We start from the raw sequence: 18,756 nt of genomic DNA, 5'->3' as shown, positions 1-18,756 counted from the left end.
AGAATTCAAAAGCTATTGTTCTCCAGTTGTCTAGTTGCTTGTAATTGACTATATCCTTCTCTCTTACATACAGAAGTTCATCAAACAATTACAGAATCTCCCAGCATATTTGGAGACATCTATTCTCAATTCATTTATTTTAATCAAACTGCAAGAATGATTAATTAACATTAAACCGGCTTCTTTCATACATTTACTGGATTGAGAATGCTATAAATGTAAACTGTCTGCTGTGCTATTTTAAACCCATGATTTACATGTGGTGAATTGCTTTAAACTTAGTTTTGAACTTTACCACATTTTCAAGTATCTGCCCACTACTGTAGAAAAAAAAAATCAGTCAAAAAAAGACTGGTGGATAACCTTATTGACATTTTTTACAACAAAGAAATGCTGAAACAAACATAACTCCCTCTTTTTTTTCCACTGCTAGCTAAGAGCTAGCATGACTAAGAGCTTCAGGAATTTGTTTGTTGTGCCACCTTCTTCCTTATCTTGGTATTGTAGGCATGCTGCTGGTTTTAGTTGTTAGAGCTGATGTTTCAACAATGTCAGCTAGAAAAAATCAAAAGGAAGAAAACATTTAGTTCTCTGTGTACCTGTTGTTCCACAAGCTACAAATGACAGTACTGAAATGATATAGTGTATGTTGACACCTTTTCCTCTATCATAAAACCAGAATGCAATACATGAAATAATAACTACCTCTATCTCATTATCTGTCAGGCTTAATCAGTTGAATTTTTTCATTCCAAAGGAATCTGGTCCCAAAGCTGCAGCAACTGCTCTCCAACCTGTGGTTCGAGCTCCTAGAAGCAATCAGGAAATTAGAAAATTTATTAGCACTGCTGCCATTGTGCATGTAAAAACTATTTATTACAAAATCCTTACAAGAGGTTGCTGGTGGTCTTTCTGAAAGAATTGTTACTTTTGCTATTGTGACTTATATTAGAACTATACCTAGAACAAGGGGTCAACAGGAGATTAGAAACATTCATAAGCAATCCTCACCTACCAGTTGTTTGGGGTTTTTTGTTTCAGGCAAGATATCAGTTCTCAAAAAAGAATTCTTAATGAAGATACCATCACTAGAACAGATGTGCTATACAATTTGTGTGTTCCACAGGCCACTTCCTTATTAACTAAAGATCATTATTCTCCACATCTTTTAGGTTTAATTCCATTAAATGCAGCGGAGAATGTGGAAAGGCAGGTCACAGATAATGCAGTGGCTCTTGGTGGAATCACAGACAATAATATAAATCACTCATCTTTGATATTGTTCAGATTCTTTCGGTCTTAAGAGCCACTTAAGAGGAGAAGCACTGTCAACTTCAACATGTGCTATGTTCCTTTCCTTGTTCTTACAATACGCTCCTTTCCTTATTTTTCAACAGAAGAGTTTTTGGGGAAGCAGTGAGAAGACAATACAAAAAGTTTAGCTCCAGAATCTTGTATCAAGGAGATGTTTTGGGAGAAGAGTGAGGAGAACAGTACTAAGATTTATTCTGCCTCAAATATCAAGATTCTCTTAAGGCTTTACAGAAAATGCAAACCTCTAATTATGAGCAGTTATTTGGGTATGACAGACTATTTTATCTCAGAGGACACATTTGAATCAAACAGGAAACAAACCTCCAGAAATTAGAAGAAAACCACCAACAACACTTCATTTATTTTGGAAAAATCCAGCTTTAAATATTTTTTTTAAAAACAACATTAAGCAAGAAACTGGTTTGATTTTAACAAATTCACTACTGCAACAGTAATTATGCATTAGCTGAAGCTACAATGTCCTCCAAGGAACTGTGATTCAGATTAATACATATATGAGCACAGTTGAGTTCAAGGCTGAACAAGTAAAGAAGACTTTAGAAGAGAATAACTACCTGGCCATCTCTGCTTATTTGTACTTTCTTATTGTCATTCCAAGGGTTGAGCAAATGATGTGCAAACTGGAAAGGAATGCTTTCTTTTCGGATCCACTCAACTTTAAATACACCTCCAAATCCAGCAGATCCCCAGTCCTGACTTTTCTCAAACCCTATTGATGAACACATTCTAGCAAAACCCTGGAAGAAAAATTTAAATATGAACAAATGGACATAATGAGAGCATATCTATTTATGCTGGAATTAAATAAATGAGTGGACTTCATATGAAATTTTCAAATTAGTTTCACTGGTTAGTTTCAAATACATGAAACTGGGTCTCCCAAAATGTTTACACCTAGAAAGTTAGAAGTATAATTTGTTTTTTCCACTTCAACTATACCTTCTAGAATATGAGCATAAAGGATATCTTTCAATTAATCTTTCACAATTAACATTCAAGCGGCTTTTTAGAGCTTCGTAACAGAGGCTGAAAAGCTGCAGTAGAAAGTGCAAGGTATCAAGATGAATGTTCTATGCCCATTAGCTATCCCTTGCTACTCGTACAAAATTCTTTCAAACATCCCTTCCTCCCTTCCTCCCTTCCTCCTTCCTTCCTTCCTTCCTTCCTTCCTTCCTTCCTTCCTTCCTTCCTTCCTTCCTTCCTTCCTTCCTTCCTTCCTTCCTTCCTCCTTCCTTCCTTCCTTCCTTCCTTCCGTCCTTCCGTCCTCCGTCCTTCCGTCCTTCCGTCCGTCCTCCTTCCCGTCCTTCCGTCCTTCTGTCCATCCATCCTTCTTTCCCTTATGCCCTCTTTGTTAACAAACATTCATATACAATTAAAAATGTGGAGCTGTTCTCCAAAGAAGTAAGTTAAAGCTACTTAAAGTTTCTTTTCTAATGAAGCTGAAAGAAATTCCAACAAGACAAGTATTCAGAAATGAAATGAAAGAAACTACAAATCCAAGATGGCATTTAGTTTATTTAAGGATACCCTTTAAACACACACACCAAACAAAACAAAAATGAACCCAGACCATGCAAAATGTATCAACTGCTCAGGCAAATTTACTCCAGTTATGACTCAGGAGTCCAAGAGATGCAGTGCACTGCCTAATGTTACCAGCACACACTGCTGCTGTAAGTCATGAAGTCCTAGACAGCTCAAGCCTTAAATTAAAATAAATGAAAATTAATAAAAGGAACAGAGGAAAAATACAGGTGGAAAGTAGAGACATCTGAGGCAAGAAAATATTATTAGAAATGTTAATCTCACGTTCCCATGAAGATAAGTGCATTGTCAAAACTGGAAGGGAAAGGCAACATAATCCACCTACATCCTGAGTTCAGTGTGTCCTCCCCTCCCAGATTTCTTGTCTAAGAGCACCAATACAACAGCCCATTTTCAGATTCAAATGGCATGCTGAAAATTACTTTCCAATATGGCATTTGCATTTGCCAAATCACTGTACACATATGTACATTTCACCACAATCCTTCAGTGGCATCATCAAGATCTCTATATTTGGACTGGTTCATTAAATTTTAAGTTTAGCTGACTTCTATTAATAGTTTATAATATATAAAGAGGCAAATTGAACTTTCTTTACTTGGAGCAATTGAGTTTAGCAGGCTCTACAAAATAGTTAACCTGCAACTTTGTACTAGCAGGCCATGTCTTTACCTTTAAACTGGCCACAGATTTGTCAACAAACTGCTGACAAATACCTCACTAAATGTGAACTCAAGGCAGCTGTGAAAGAAACATGGCCATGACTTTCCAGCTTCCTAACTTTGAGAAACTACAGTGCCAGCAGAACAGTTCTTATTAAAACTTGTATTAAAGATATATGAGTTTCCTGGCTTTAGAAAGCTGTGACTTGATTGTATCTTCTTGTTCACTTACAACATTTATTTTGGCATGCAGAGAAAATGTCAGCAGTTCCCTGCTTTGTATGGATTTCTTTGTTTGTTCCACTGCTGCTGTTTTAAAGCATTTATGTAGGGTAGAAACATTATTCTGACTCATTATGTTTGGAGACAACTTAAGTTTTATCCTTCGAGGGAAAAACCGAGTTCATTAAAAGGGACTATTTTGGAAAAGAATGAAGTACTCTTCCTCAGCAATCAGAGACATTGGCACAGTACTTATTATGAACTGAGAAGTCATAAGCAAAGCCCTCCCTACTGTCCACAGCCATTTGCTGCACTTTCCTAAACCATCAACCACTACCAACAGCTGGTATTAGCTAAGGACTCACCTGGAAGTGTCCAGACCCTTGAACAGAAAACACTAAGTAAACCATGCTGCTTTTCCAAAAGGCTCCATTCAGTTTTTGTTCATTACTTGGCATAGTGGACCATATACCCTTCTGCTGAGAAATCTCAATGTTCTGCAAGTTGCTACTTTTCATTATAAAGTACCGAACTGGCATATTTTTTCTTGGTGAAGGTAATTTGGAAGCCTGAAAGAATTAAATTAAATTAATAAATACAATAAAAATAATAATACAATAACAAAAAATACAGTAAAATAATAATTAAAATAAACCAAGCTTTAGCTCTGAAGTTCTACACGCATGCAGACAGACCTTTCAAGGAGTTTTTCCTCTCTTCTCTAAGTTTATACAAGAAATATACTATCTATCAGCTGTTCCTGTCAGAATTGACTTGAAAGTATATTTACATCTATTTTACATTTTTAAGCATTTTTCAAAATTATAATTCATTCATGAGGGCAGCAAACAATTATGGCAGAACAAGCCTACAGAGTCTAGTGATTAATTACAATTTTTTGAAGTCTGAGACAATTTCAGATGACACAAAATTAATCACTCTAGACTGTAGCCTGCAGCACACTTGCATTTCCATTTTCAGGAACAAATTTTCTCTCTGTAACACTGGCTGAACTTAAAAAATACAGGGAGACTTATGAAAATAACCTCACTAAAAATGTATGCTTTAATAAATAATCATCAAAAAATGGCCAAACAGTCATAATGTTGCAGATAACACAAAACTTATAGAGAATCAGTACCAATGTATGCTATAACAGAAACAGAGGAAGACAGAATCCACAGAATTCGGAAATGTATGTATTGTACGCAAAAAAAAAAAAAAAAATCAAAATTGGATTTTTTTTCTACTTTGAATAGCTTTTATAACAAGGATATTTATTCTTGATTTTTGATTCCAAAAGAAATATTATGTGGTTGTTAACAATGAAAATCTAAGTTAGATTCTTAATTTATCAATACAATACCTGGTAGTTGCTGAAAGATATCAGCAAGAGGTTCTATTAATTTTGAAGAGCAGGGTAATATGTTTATGAGAACCGTACCTTTCCAGACATTGTAGAGGATGGACTAGCACAGGGGCTAGGGAAGCTACTGCTGTCTGCAGATTTCACCGATGATCGATCTGACCTGTCATCTGAAGTTTGTTTGGAGTGCATAATATTTTTTCGTTCGTCCTTCTCTGGCTGATGAAGTATGGGACATGTAGATCTCATCAGAACTCTAAAATGTAAAGGTAGATACACAACAGACCCTGACTTTTGCAAGAGGTCACAGAATAATTTATATCTATGTATCAGCCTACTGGATGACCATATATATTGGTCATTCCAAGACATATTAAACATTAAATAAAAAAGGATGCATTCATTCTGTAATGGTTAAACCTCTTCTGCTACTTCCCAAGGAGTACAACTCATGAACACTATTTCTGACTTCTCTCCCAAACAGCCAGCATTTATATTAAATAGTTCTCAATGAAATCACAACTACAACACAGCACAGGGCAGTATCAAAGCTTTCAGCTGTATTTATATTGTTTCTTTCTTCTTAAAACTAGCAGAAATTCAAGTGATGATTTTACAGAAAAATAAATTACAAGCTACAGTCTCTGGAAGATCTCAACATCTTACTTTTCAGCATTAGAGGAGTCAGAGAATTCAGTTTCTGCTGTACTTCTCCTGGTGTTAGCTCTCCTCCATGTAGATGGTACAAGATGATCTTCAGAATCCATACGTCTTGGTCTCTGACCAATTCCTGAAGGCTGCTGCAAACCTGCAGACTGTTCTTCAGCAGTTAAAACAGCTACAACTGCTCTTACAACTGCTTCATCAGCTTGAGACCATGATTTAGAAGGAGCTCGCATGCGACGCAGAAATAAGCTATGCCACTTCTGTCTGAGTTGCAACAGCAAGCCAGCAGCCTGTAATGAATTTCAGTTAAAGACTAATAAAAAATGTATCAGTTAGGCAAAGGGTATCCTACATCTTTCCTATCAGGCAGCAGGTGGCAGTCCGGCAAACTGAAAGGCAAGTCTAAGGTCTCAAGGGGGGAAGAAAACCTCACATTTAAATTATGCTGTTATCTTTTCTTTCCTCAGGTCCAAGATAATTTCTAAACCACTTCATGCTGCCTGCACAAAACTTAAAATCCTGTTGTAAACACACAGCATTTTTCATTTTTCACTTTAAAAATTTATCTTCTCTTTAAAAGCAGTCTTTTCATGTCTAATGCCCTTCCTGCCAGTTCAGTTTGTATTTATGGGCTCTTCAAACATACTTGATGGAAAAGACCTCTGGTTACTCTACCTTCTAACACAATCAGAGCTTCGCAATAACCAGAAGACTTGTATCCTCAGAGGCTGGGGCTCTTTTGTTCTTTTTATAAAACCTGACAGCAATTTTCTTTCAGCAGTTCCAGTTTCAGGTGCTCCATTTTAGTCAAGCAACTTAAGTCATCCTCTCAGAAGAGGAAATGCACAATATGCCATTTTTACTCTTCTCTCAACTCTTGCTCAAATTTTGTCTAACCCAGCTCAAGCTAAGGTCTTGTGTGCTGGGAGCACCACATAGGCAATACACAAGAGCCATTATACAGCCACTACTCCTGCACCTTGCTGCTCCCTGCAGCCATTTTCTTTTGTCTGCCAGTTTCTTTAGAATCTCCTAACTTACGGAAATGGATCAAACTGCCAAGCTGGAAATCATAAAACATCAGATACCCAAACTGCTTCTGAAGCAAATCCAACAGCAGATGACTGCTGAGGCTTTCCTGCTTCCCAGTGTGATATGTAGGACAGCTGCACCACGACAGAGGAAGAAGGATGAACACTTGCAGTTGGCTAGGTAACTAATTCTTTCTTCCTTTTTGCTCACAGGCGCAAGATTTAAGAGTTATGGGTTGTTAAAATCCATAGGAAGCCCTACAACTTGGATGCTGTATATGTGAATTCATGCAAATGACTAGCCTGGGCAGAAGAAGATTGAGTCCGTGCTTGTGTGTTTTTCATATTTCTTACTGAACTCACGAAATAAAAGTTAACTAAAAGTTAGTGTGTTTTCCTGTAAATTTGAGAGACTAGAAGGGATCACAATAGCCATTCTTACAGCAAACTTTTGGCTATCCAACTGTTTTAAAAATCTTTTTAGGATGGCATGGCATAAATATTCTTCTACACAAAACAAGCATGGAAGTGATAGATTACATACTTCAGAGTCCAATTTGAGGTGGAGCCATTCATCTAGCTTCAGAAGTGATACATTAGAAGTTGTTCTGTCCTCCATCTCACTGTCACTGCTATCACTAGATACCCGGTCTCCTGAATTAAGTATAAAAAGTGCATTAACATTTCTGTATTATCTACATTTACATAAAAAAACTTGAACATCACTATATTACCAGCAATAAGCTAATTTTCCTTCTAAATTTTCACTTAAAATGTAAACATTTGTAAACACACTTTTTCATTTCTGAATATACAGAAGGGAAGGTCCTTGCTTCAGTTAGGAGAACAGGTTCCCAGACCTCCTAAGAGCCTTACTACATAAACATCTATACTGATGTGATCTGACTCTTTCATGTACCTTCATCAATAGCAAGCCATTATCAAACTTTTGCCTGAAGTTGTTTGTAAAACCACACACTTCCCTATGCTTTATATCTTAGTATAACGATTAAGAAAAATATTATAAATGCACATGGCTATTTAGGATTCCTTTTTCAAAGTGCAATTCAATCAGCATTAACATTATTTTAAGGGTAACAGTTTCGGAGCAGTCAGGAAAGTCAGCCTGGACTCTTACTTCAAACTAGTATTTCTACAGAACTGACAACAGATAAGATTATTTTTGTTTCTATTCTTACAGCACGCCCTTTAAATATGAAAAAAGGAAATTTTAATGAATTGTCTACTACTTCTAGCTAATAATATGGCTAATTGACATTAAAAGTTATCAGTAAAAAATAATCTTTAAAATGCATGTGTCAACTGAAAGCAATATGGTTATTTGCCACATTAACTGTAACTATATTATACAGTTTGAATCATCTGGTTCAATGTATCAAATACACTAGGCTGTAGAAAAAATACACATACTACACTTCTCAGCATTACTACTGTCTTTAAACATTTTGGTTGCATTTTTTATTTTTTTGAAAACTAAACTGTAATTTCTGAGACTCCAGAATTATAAAGATTATGAACTTACAAGGATTCACAAAACTCAAGGCATTTGTTACACAGCCTATAAATTATTCCTGAACAGCTACAGGAACTATATATAGCTCTGTATTTCAAGAAATAGCCAAATTATGTAGAAAATACACTTGCAAAATAAGTTTTCCAAATGACATACTAGTATAATACCAAGGCAAACATTCCAAATCCAGACTCCGGTATACCTTGACAGGATGAAGATGCCTGTAAAGCATTACTTGGTAACCTAGCTGGTCCACAGAAGAGAGCCACAGTGATGGGTGTTACAACAGAACAGCACCTGATGTTTGCTATCCTGTGAGCTCTCGTCATTTCATCATATATCAGCCAGTCGGTAGGGAGTGCCTGAACAGCTGCAGTTTGGCCATTCACTGGGGGAATCTGTGCAGGAGCAAATAAGACTAGGTTATTTTATTGTCTGTGAGTCATTAAAATAAATGTTAAACTTAGCTCCTACTTTATGTATGTAGAAATAAATACGTAAATATTTACATACAAAGAATAAGAAAAGCACAAGTATATTCAACCAGACTTAAAAGTTATCCTATCACCTTGATATTTGAAGGAAAATATTTTGCTTTAAAAGCGAATCTAAAGAAATATCAGTTTCAGAGCAGAACTTTTTCCTCGTAACAATGAGCAGAGATTGCTACCTCATCCAAATACTTCTACAACTAGCTTTTTCTTTTTATATTTTATCTTGTTCCACTAAGCAGAACTAACTGAAATACTGGAAAAATACATCAACTCCATTTTTTCATTCTACCATCCACCAGAAAAAATATTTTCTAAAACATTCAAAGTGCCTTTACCTTTTTATACTGAGGTTGACTAAGAACAGAGGTTGGATGAAATCGCACTTTCTTCTCCTTTGGTGCAGTTAAAACCAGGCTCTCTCGGTCTACATGCACAAGATTGGGATACATCCCAGCCACTAAGGCAGCTTTAACTACAGCCCAGTTTTCAGAGTTAGCATTAACAACTCTAATATCAGCTCCTCCTCTGCCTCTAACAAAACCTGAAGAAAGAAGGAGATCAAAACTGTGTTATATTTGCTTGTATTTAAGATTTCCTTTTTTGCTTCTCAAAAGGAATTTGAAAAACAAAAATTAAATAAACTACAAACTAGGTGCATTTTTCACAACTGCCAACATTAACAGCACCAAGAAGAAACCCTTACACTGAACTCCTTCCTGGTAAAGGGTTTCATACTAATGCAAAATAGAACTACTTTTTACAATACTTCTTAACAGAGTATTAGAAATTGTGTAATTTAATTGCAACTTGCTTACATCTTAGCATGAGTGGACCCTGCTCAAAACCTAGAGTAGGTGAACTTTAAATATAGTGCAGGTGAACTGTTAGCATGAACAGCTAAGCAGGGGAAGTAAAAGATATCTCTGGATAAAGAATGAGACCTTGGAAGGGCCCCAAGGCTGGCTCAATCTGTAATATAAGAGCAGGTGATGGGCTGCCCACACTGAGTTAGTGGAAGACCCCAGACCATAAACTGCCATTGGATCAAGAGAAGCATGCAAGGAACAAGCGGGCTACGTGAAGATCAGGCACACTGACAGTAAGGGATAAAGGGATTTCATTATTCAGGACACTCTCCAGGGACATCCAGCTTGAGCTGAAATTAACTGACTCTGTCTGAGAACCTAGGGTCTGAACTCATTTTAACAACTGCCTCAGGAAAAAAAAACCTAGAACATAAAAACCCAAGGAAACATGTCTCACACTACAAGACAGCAGGATGTTGAACAATCAGGGTGCTTTCAGTTATGCCAGCTGTTCCCCAGACACATTTTCTTACCCTACCATCTCCCCCATGCCCAGCATGAATATGTACTGGTCTTTTTCAACTTACAATGGAAAATTACAAGTAAACACTACTTTCCTTACAATTTGTAAACACTTAACTCTAAAATTATGTTAGAACTTTTTCTAACCTATTTACCTGAGGCTCTAAGCTGGCTAAGCAACTGTGCTCTCATTCCTACGATGATTTGCATTGTGGCTTGAGACAGGAAGTTCTTTTCACAGAAGGCTCTCTCCCAGCCATCACTGTGCGCCTTCTGCCATGCCTGTAAAGAATAATTTTTTAACATTTGCCTACTAATTTAAATATCTAAAATTCAAAGGTGCAGAGTTCTAAAAGCTACATTTATGTCATTAAAATTAACCAAAGTAAATGTATCAAACCTGATTTATTTAACGACTAGATTTTTTTCCCATTCCCTAACTGAAATATAATGATAATTAATTTATTTAAGGTTCATTATGTTATTATAGAGATCGCTATGTCAAGCTTGCTATTTTAAGTTACCCATGTAACAGGATATAAAGTGGCATCTTGCTGGAACTAACAGAATTTAATCAGGTTTGAAAAGGTCAGACAAAATGTGTCTCTCAGAATTTGAGTCCAATATACAGGAAGGCCATAGTCTATCGCTCTATGTCCAGCTTGGCTGGTAGGTCATTTACTCTGATGTGTGAACAGTCCTCGTTCTGAAAGGATACCTGAAAAGCCCTGAGAAGCACCATGTGGTCGCTGAAGGTTCCCGCAGTGAAAAGCTTCCTGCACAGCATGGCTGCCTGCTTCTGAGAGGCCAGCGTGGGCAGCACAAAAGGGTCTCGGTAGGCAAGAGCACAGGCAATGGTCAGGACAGGATCCAGGCACTTCAAAACAATGGCGCACAACACCATTTTACCAAGGTGTGGCTCCACTGGCAATTCAGTGAGATGATAACCAAGTTCAGTGAGATCTTCCCAAGGGTCCATGGCATCTATAGTCTTCGAAAAAGGAAAAAAGGTGGGGATGCAGGGAAAAGGGTAAGAAGGGGTAAGGGGGCAAAATTAATCTACAATGAAAGCAGAAAAGATATTAATTACATCAACTGGATTTGCTCCCAAACACTAAAGAAGCAAGTCAAACTAGTTTCAATTCAAGATTTTACAGTAGTCTCTTCCCTTAACATGGAAAAATACATACACACACACACACAAAATGAAAACCAACAAAAATTCAAAGCATCCTTAAGTAAGCGAACAAGACTTTCAGTACAATTAAAAGTCAGTAAGATATGTTACCACACCACAAATACTAATTAAACACAACTCCCATCTAAATTGTATTCCTCTGCTGACCTTGAGCATTTGCAGAGCATTTTTCTCAATTAAAGCTGGTGGAGGATCAGGAGCTTTCATAAGAAAGTCAACAACTGAACAATTAATTGGAGCCAGAAGTTTTGTGTGTAAACAAAGCTCCTGCAAATTAAAAAGAAGAAAAATACTATGAAGGTTTGGGAAAGAAAAAACACCTTTTTGGAGTTATTAGTATGGTCTGGTGATAATACATTTTTTAGAAGTTGTAACTTCTAAGTGAACATGCACCTGAAGTGGCATTCTTAGAAGTTCTGGAGTCTGAAATTCCAACATATTCTCAAATCGGAGCCTACTGAAGAGACGAAAACAGACTCCAGGCTGACAGCGCCCAGCCCTGGAAAATAAAATGTGGGAAGCTGTGAAAATTAGGGTTTCCTTTTTATAAAAACCCAACCAAACAAAAAACAATCCACATAAACATAGAATGCAAATGCAGAAGGTCTAAGAGAATGGTAATTTTGTTGTTAAGAGGAAGTCCCTCATACGAATTAAAAGAGTTTTCCAGTACATTAATTATTTTTGACAGTGTGGAAATTTATATAATTTTATTATAAGAAAATACTTATAATTTTATTATAAGAAAAATCTGGACAGAAAAAAGAAGCAAGACCTATCTAAATAAAGTGATACAATTTTTTTGCTAACTTGAGATCAATCCAAATCTCAGCCATCTTGCGCCATAGGGAACCTAAGTTGGAAACTTTGTTTCTTCCTCTTCAAATTCCCCAGATAAAAGTCTAGATGCAAACGGTAAAATGAAGACCCAAAAACATGTGAATGAAGGAACAGAGACAGCAAATGCTCACAATTCATGCTCAAAAACCTGGAGGATAATGACAACATTTTATCTCCAAACAGGCATTTGTTGCAGCCCTCACTCACTGCACTGGGAAGATATGATCTTGAGCATCCTGGTGAATATACAAAGTCATGAATACTCTGGAGCTGGTCAATAAGAAATCACTGCTCAGTGTCACTTCTAAAGAAGGGATGCCAGTATATCAATTAAAAACAAGCAGTAGGCAGTCCTTCGCCCACAGACAAGTTACTGTGTCTGCTGGTGCTACATGGCAGAAAGAGGAATTAAGTTCACAGGGGACAACAACCTAGACCTAATATAAGTTCTGGGACATTCCTGAGTGCCGCTTCTCTGTATCTTGGGAAATCAGTCCAAGAAAATACATGCTGACTCTTCATTTACTGCAGAGAAGTAGTATTAGCCATTGTTCAACATGACACTGGACTAGCCTAGAAAAATTACCCAGTGTGGCTGTTATAGGTTTGCACTTTACTCTTAATATATGGGATGGTGGATATCTGCAAAATAAAAATCAGTATGAAGCATTTATTACCTGCCTTTTCTCTGGATAGCACTGGCTTTTGAAATCCACACCATCTTCAGCATTGTAACACAACTCAGTGCATCAAAGGACTTCTATAAAAGCAGAGCAAGGAACATAAAGCCATGATTAACTATGATACGTGAAATAAAGTTATTAATAAGCTTTTAACAGAAGTTCTTTGAAAAACAGAAAAAATAATTTGAACAAACATCAGCAGCTTCTGACACAAAGGTATGCTCTGAAGTACCTCCTTTCAATTGAATTTATAATATATGTTTTGCATTATCTTTGTGCTATAGTTTCCTAAATTGAAGTTCTCTTTCTAGTCTCAGTAGGTAATTTTGTATCAATAAAAGATACAGACTGTATTCTGAATTATCACAAATCAGGAAAAAAACATATTGTTGTATTGATTAAAGTCTTCTTTGTTTCACTTGGAAATCACATCCTTATATTCTTACATGTGATGCAAAGTTCCAGAAAAACTATTACCATAGGAACTTCAGAAATTTGGCATGTATCTCCTCTATGAAATCCAACTTCATTTTCACAGACAGAGGTCTTGAACTACGTCATCATACTACATCTCCTTTCTTTCACATATAATTTGGGAATGGGCATTCAACACATCATAAGCACTACTTAAAAACTTAATGGCTTTGATTTGGACTTTACACAATAGTAGGACAAAGGGAACTCCCAGTGCTCTCTTAAGTCTCAGGAAGATGGTGGTCTAAATAGATGGACTTGTTTTAAAACAACTAAGAGAAACTATAAATTAAAAAATATATATTAGCATATCAATCTACAACAGTTTTTACAAGGTTTATTAACAGCTAATTATTTACAGTATTTGTCATAAAATAAATGTCAAAACTTCTGTGATCTTTGTTATTTGACATGCACTAGCTGTCAGCCTACTGTAAGAAAATAGTACTCTAAAATTTACCCATTATATATTGTAGAATAACACTAGGAAGCTTACTTGTCACAGAAAGTTTTAACCAATCATACCTCTTTCACCTTGCCTGAGTCAATAACAAATACAACATCACTGACTGTTATGCTGGTTTCTGCTATATTTGTAGAAAGAATCTGCAAATGAAACAACCAAAACTGTAGTTAAAAGCAAAGACAAAAGAGATTCATATAGTATCTGATAAAGTCCTCTAAAACTTACTATTTTGCGCACACCAGAAGGTGGAGTTTTAAGTACTTTCTTCTGATCCAAAGTCTGCATATTTGAATGAAGCATGAAAACCTGGTATCTAGTGCAAGACAAAGAGTACATTTAAGTATTTTTAAAAGACGCAATGAAAACCTCAACTATAGGAACCAGAGGCTTTACCTGTGCGCATCGTCAGCAAATCTCCTGTCATCAAATAGAATACGGTCCCTCAGGCTAACTATCTCATCATATCCAGGAAGAAATATTAAAATCGCTCCTGAAAAAGATGGGGGTTGGCAGAGTTAAGCAGCAAATTCACTTAAAATACACATCAGTATTGTGCAGAGTAGCATTTGGAAGGTTTTATCTATTTAGTGTTTCCAAAAGAAGGGTAGAATTCATCAAAGGCTGAAAGTACAGTCATTTATAGGGAGTGTGTGTTTATACTTACCGGTCTCATAACTATGACAGATGTTATAAAGTAAGTGCATAATAAGGTCAAGATCCACTTTTTCATCATCAAAACTGTGAAGATAAGCTGTCAACAGTTCTCTGTCCTCTGCACTAAGGTCACTACCACTTGTTCGGACCAGGGAACTTTCATCCAGATTTCCAAATCCTGCTGAAGCACTAAAATACAAAAATGCACAGACCAGAGTCTAGGATGTTTGTTTTAGGTTTGCATTCAGCCACCAAGTAAACTTAGATCAACACCAACAAGACTACTCCTTTCAAATTTAAATTTTAAAGAGTAGCAGCTTCTCCAAAATACTATTACTGTTCACTGATTTACGTGTAATTCAACAAAGCATGAAACTTCAGTTTTTAGCATACCTTTACTTTTCTTACTCTTTACTGAAACACAGCCATAAGCAAAGTGCCAGAACTCAAAGTATAAAGACACTACTTGTTTACCTGTTAAATAAAAAGTATTTAAAAGAAATGTTTGCCCAAATGTTTTCCTGACATGAACAGGTACTACGAAAACGGAAACTACACTACAAACTGCTCTAAAAATACTGGTCTCTACCAAACGATAACTGAACTATAACTGTAAGGTAATCAGAAACCAATTCTTAAATGACCTAGTGTAAATGTTACTTCTATTAAATTTCTTTAATATGGCTACTATGTATAGACAACAACGTATAGATAAAAACACAACAGGTTTGTCTCCTAAATAAGCATCTGAAATTAAAATGGTACACGGTAGAATCATTATCTCTATTTACCTAAGTCAGTATATTCATATCTTGCCTAGACATATAATCATGATAGCAATGCCCACATCAAAATGATAAAAAATAACAATATGAAAGAAGTCTAGACAACTCTAACTATATTTATCCTAGGATTTGCACAAACATAATCAATTAAATACACTGACTACAAACATACTTTTTTTTTAAAGAGCATCTTTTTTAAACATTCCTGGTCTCAAATAAATCCTGCTTTTTAGGTCAGATTTAAAGGCATAAAAGGCTAAAAACTGTTCTGATTAGAAGACAAAATCCAAATTTCCCTTCAACATTTCCCTTCAACTGTTTCTGCAAAGTAGTTATAGCTTACCTGTAGGATTCCAACAGATCAACAACCTCCGTCTGTCCAAAGTGCTTAGCCCAGTCCACAGCCATCCTGAAATATTACACAGAAACATTTTTTAAACTTCTTGCTTCAAAAGAAACACAGCCTAAGACTCTGAATTAAGAATTCAAGTTATAATTTCCAGAATAAAATGTGATAAACAGAAGTTAGAAAATGCTTTGAATGTCAAAATTTACTATTGTGTATAGCAGTCTATTAAGTTAGCAATTAGTTTAAATGTTGAAGAAATTTCTTTCTCATTTGTATATTGACAAATGAATCTATGTTCTGGTTTGTCTGTTTGTTTTTACCAGCCATTAGATGATCTGCAGTGGATATTTGCTCCCAAACTGATCAGCTGCTCCACTTGACTCAAAAAGCCTCTCCCTGAAGCAATCATTAGTGCAGTCGCACTGGTTTCACTGTGCCTATAATCAACTGAGAATTACAAATAAATAAATAAACAAATAAACCAGCAAACCAAATAAAAACATTCTTACTTTTTCACCTAAATGTGGTATGAATGTGGCTTACATGACTTTTAAAATCTAGGCCAGAGAGAATTTGTTTTCTGACTTCATCCCACCATTCAGTTTGCATGAATTTAACACTACTTTAGACACACCATAACATCTGTTAATACTTCAAACAAGTACAAACAAAAAATAACTAAACAATTCATTAATTCTGCTAATTCTATTCACTTTTCCAACAGGCACCAGAATTCAAACCTAACAACGTTTGAAACTAGATAAAGATAAAGCAGCCACAGAAATTCAAGTCATTTGTTACTGTTTTTTGTGTTATAAGATGACAGACTTACCACTGACATTTTCATTTAACATGAGATGGAACACCTGAGCAAAGGCATCAATATTTTTATGCAGCCAGATGTCAGAAAGACAAGAATCCATTTCTTTTATTAACCATAGTTCAAGGCAATTTGCATCTTTTTCAGTCTGAAGAGGAAAAACAGTATTGAAAGATAGATGTCTTCTAAGAATTATCTTTATTCTCCTATATTACACATGAAAAAATTGAACAGTTGCTTTTCCAAGAAGCAATCAGAAATCCAGCATTCAGGTACCAGTTAAAGCATTTATTGTATCTTGCAAGTACTTTAAGCAATGGCAGTTCAGCTATTTAAGCTGAAGAGAAGTTTTGCACAAACCATTTTCAGTGAAAAGCACACTCCGGCTAGAGTAGTTCTTGATAACTTCAAAAAAATCATCCATAAGACATGTTAATACCCTTCAAGAAATTCTACAGGACTAGTATCTTTGGAAAACAGTTTTTAAAGCAGATTTAAACACATTTTCCAACAAAAGGAAAAGCTTACCAGTTGATTGAACACTGTGTCACCATCATCACCCAAAAGACTACACTCTTCAGCTACCCTTGGGACAAACCTTGGTCTCTCAGATTCCATCTTACTATCATTTTCTCGAGCAGCGCACCACTCAGTAAGAGTGCTTTGCTGTTTTTCTTCTGCAACACATAAAAGATTTCCATGAAAAGTTTTACAGCCATCTTAATTATCAATTAATTTCAATTTTAAAAAATTGCAATATCTAATTACAAAGTTTAAACTGTTGGATCTCTTATTTAATCTAGAACGTTGTTACCAGTCCAATATAAATTCCATGATTAAGGGCACCCAAAGTGCACTTAATCTACAAAAATCTACTATAAGAATAAGGTAAGAAATACCACTTGGTTGCTTAAACCATTAAGCCTGCAACTTGCTGTATTCAAATGAAATTCCTAAGTAGCTTCTACACAATTCTCAATCCAGATGCTCCTCCAGAAGTGAAATGCCAAAGAGCAGTGACGTAACTCTTGCATGTAACAACTAATTTTTGCGTACCAGTAAAAGAAACAGTAGAAGCCATCAGTGTCCCAAGTGAACTTTTCTACCTACAGTGATCAGAGCTGAGTATCATGATCAATATGTAGTTAGGACTGCATGTTACAGCTTTGGGATCGGCCTTTTCAAAAATTTTTTTAATACTCATGAAGATAATTACTTTCAGCTGTCAGAAAAACTTCTCAAATATTATGATCAATATACCAAATACTTAATCAATTGAAATAAATCCCCTATATTTGGTTCAAGTATTACTGGAGGAGTAACAAGGAGTCACTGCTCCTTGACCTAAATATGTTAAATGAATCCATGTCTGAAGAATGCACTTAAAAATGTTAATAGTAGAAAAAACTTCTGTGCAAGACATGCAAAATCCTGCATTCTCTAATGGCCGCTCTTAAATTTGCACCTAAATGTCAGCATAGTGTATCTTATGTTTCTATAGTATTCATGTGGGCAAAGCCCATGCATTATGTAATTCTACTTCATAATAATTAGGAAAAAATATAAAATTTATCAACTAAAATAAATGTGAATATAACCACTGAAAGTAAAAATACTTTTTTCAATCACAATTTACATCAACAATGTAAACACAGAGTTTTAAAGATACATGCGGTCATCTAATAGTCTCATTTAAAAATTTGACTTTAGAATTTTAACAGAGAATCATTTTACTTGTTCAGTCAATCAATCAATTAGACTCATTGTCAACACATAACAATTAACAAGTCCACCAACCTTGCTGCTTCTCTTTTTTGTACTTCACCATCTCTTTGTTTGTATACCCAGTACTTCGTAAAATGTCCTCCAAAAACAGCTCTTTAACTTCAAAAGGTCTTCCTTGGACTAAAAGTAGAAATAATTCAAGAAAGATTAGATATTCCCAAGCTTTGCTTTAAGAACATTAGTTCTTAAAAATAGTTTTTATAGACAGGAAAGTGAATTAAACATGATTAGGGCCAGATTTAATGAATTCTTATATTCCTTGGAAGGTCTTGTAAAAGTATCTTCACTTGAGATTATCTTCTTTAAGTGACTGGGACATAAGAAAAAATTCAAAAAGGAAATGTCAGCTGCATACCATGTTTTTCATTAACCTCTTCAATTCTATTAAGTGTTAATAGCAAGAGACGTAAGATTGACAGTTATTTACTGCAATTTTATCAAATGAGAATAGTCACTTTTGTTTAGGCATACAAAGAAAAATTCACTGTGTCAGCCACCTGAATTACTCAATATAAGAGC

General features: G+C 35.6%; 1 protein-coding gene across 1 annotated transcript in view; it reads right to left on the bottom strand.

Annotated features, from left to right (window-relative positions):
- Nucleotides 1-20: 20 nt before the first annotated feature.
- The window catches only part of LOC115915311 (3'-5' RNA helicase YTHDC2-like), a 29,261-nt gene continuing 10,525 nt past the window's right edge, over nucleotides 21-18,756 (bottom strand). Inside the window, exons 8-30 of the mRNA XM_030968650.1 lie at nucleotides 18,250-18,357; nucleotides 16,981-17,129; nucleotides 16,465-16,600; nucleotides 15,953-16,079; nucleotides 15,627-15,692; nucleotides 14,509-14,687; nucleotides 14,238-14,334; nucleotides 14,070-14,157; nucleotides 13,904-13,984; nucleotides 12,899-12,981; nucleotides 11,775-11,880; nucleotides 11,529-11,648; nucleotides 10,902-11,174; nucleotides 10,339-10,465; nucleotides 9,191-9,396; nucleotides 8,564-8,759; nucleotides 7,372-7,481; nucleotides 5,797-6,086; nucleotides 5,209-5,386; nucleotides 4,130-4,333; nucleotides 1,890-2,072; nucleotides 706-809; nucleotides 21-555 (exon numbers count right to left, since the gene is read on the bottom strand). Coding sequence (XP_030824510.1) covers nucleotides 747-809; nucleotides 1,890-2,072; nucleotides 4,130-4,333; nucleotides 5,209-5,386; nucleotides 5,797-6,086; nucleotides 7,372-7,481; nucleotides 8,564-8,759; nucleotides 9,191-9,396; nucleotides 10,339-10,465; nucleotides 10,902-11,174; nucleotides 11,529-11,648; nucleotides 11,775-11,880; nucleotides 12,899-12,981; nucleotides 13,904-13,984; nucleotides 14,070-14,157; nucleotides 14,238-14,334; nucleotides 14,509-14,687; nucleotides 15,627-15,692; nucleotides 15,953-16,079; nucleotides 16,465-16,600; nucleotides 16,981-17,129; nucleotides 18,250-18,357 — 3,170 coding nt within the window. The 3' untranslated portion in view covers nucleotides 21-555; nucleotides 706-746. The remainder of the gene's footprint in view (nucleotides 556-705; nucleotides 810-1,889; nucleotides 2,073-4,129; nucleotides 4,334-5,208; nucleotides 5,387-5,796; nucleotides 6,087-7,371; nucleotides 7,482-8,563; nucleotides 8,760-9,190; nucleotides 9,397-10,338; nucleotides 10,466-10,901; nucleotides 11,175-11,528; nucleotides 11,649-11,774; nucleotides 11,881-12,898; nucleotides 12,982-13,903; nucleotides 13,985-14,069; nucleotides 14,158-14,237; nucleotides 14,335-14,508; nucleotides 14,688-15,626; nucleotides 15,693-15,952; nucleotides 16,080-16,464; nucleotides 16,601-16,980; nucleotides 17,130-18,249; nucleotides 18,358-18,756) is intronic.

Source organism: Camarhynchus parvulus, chromosome Z, assembly GCF_901933205.1.
Source record: "Camarhynchus parvulus chromosome Z, STF_HiC, whole genome shotgun sequence".
Lineage (NCBI taxonomy): Eukaryota > Metazoa > Chordata > Aves > Passeriformes > Thraupidae > Camarhynchus > Camarhynchus parvulus.
This window is presented reverse-complemented; position numbering and strand designations above follow the sequence as displayed.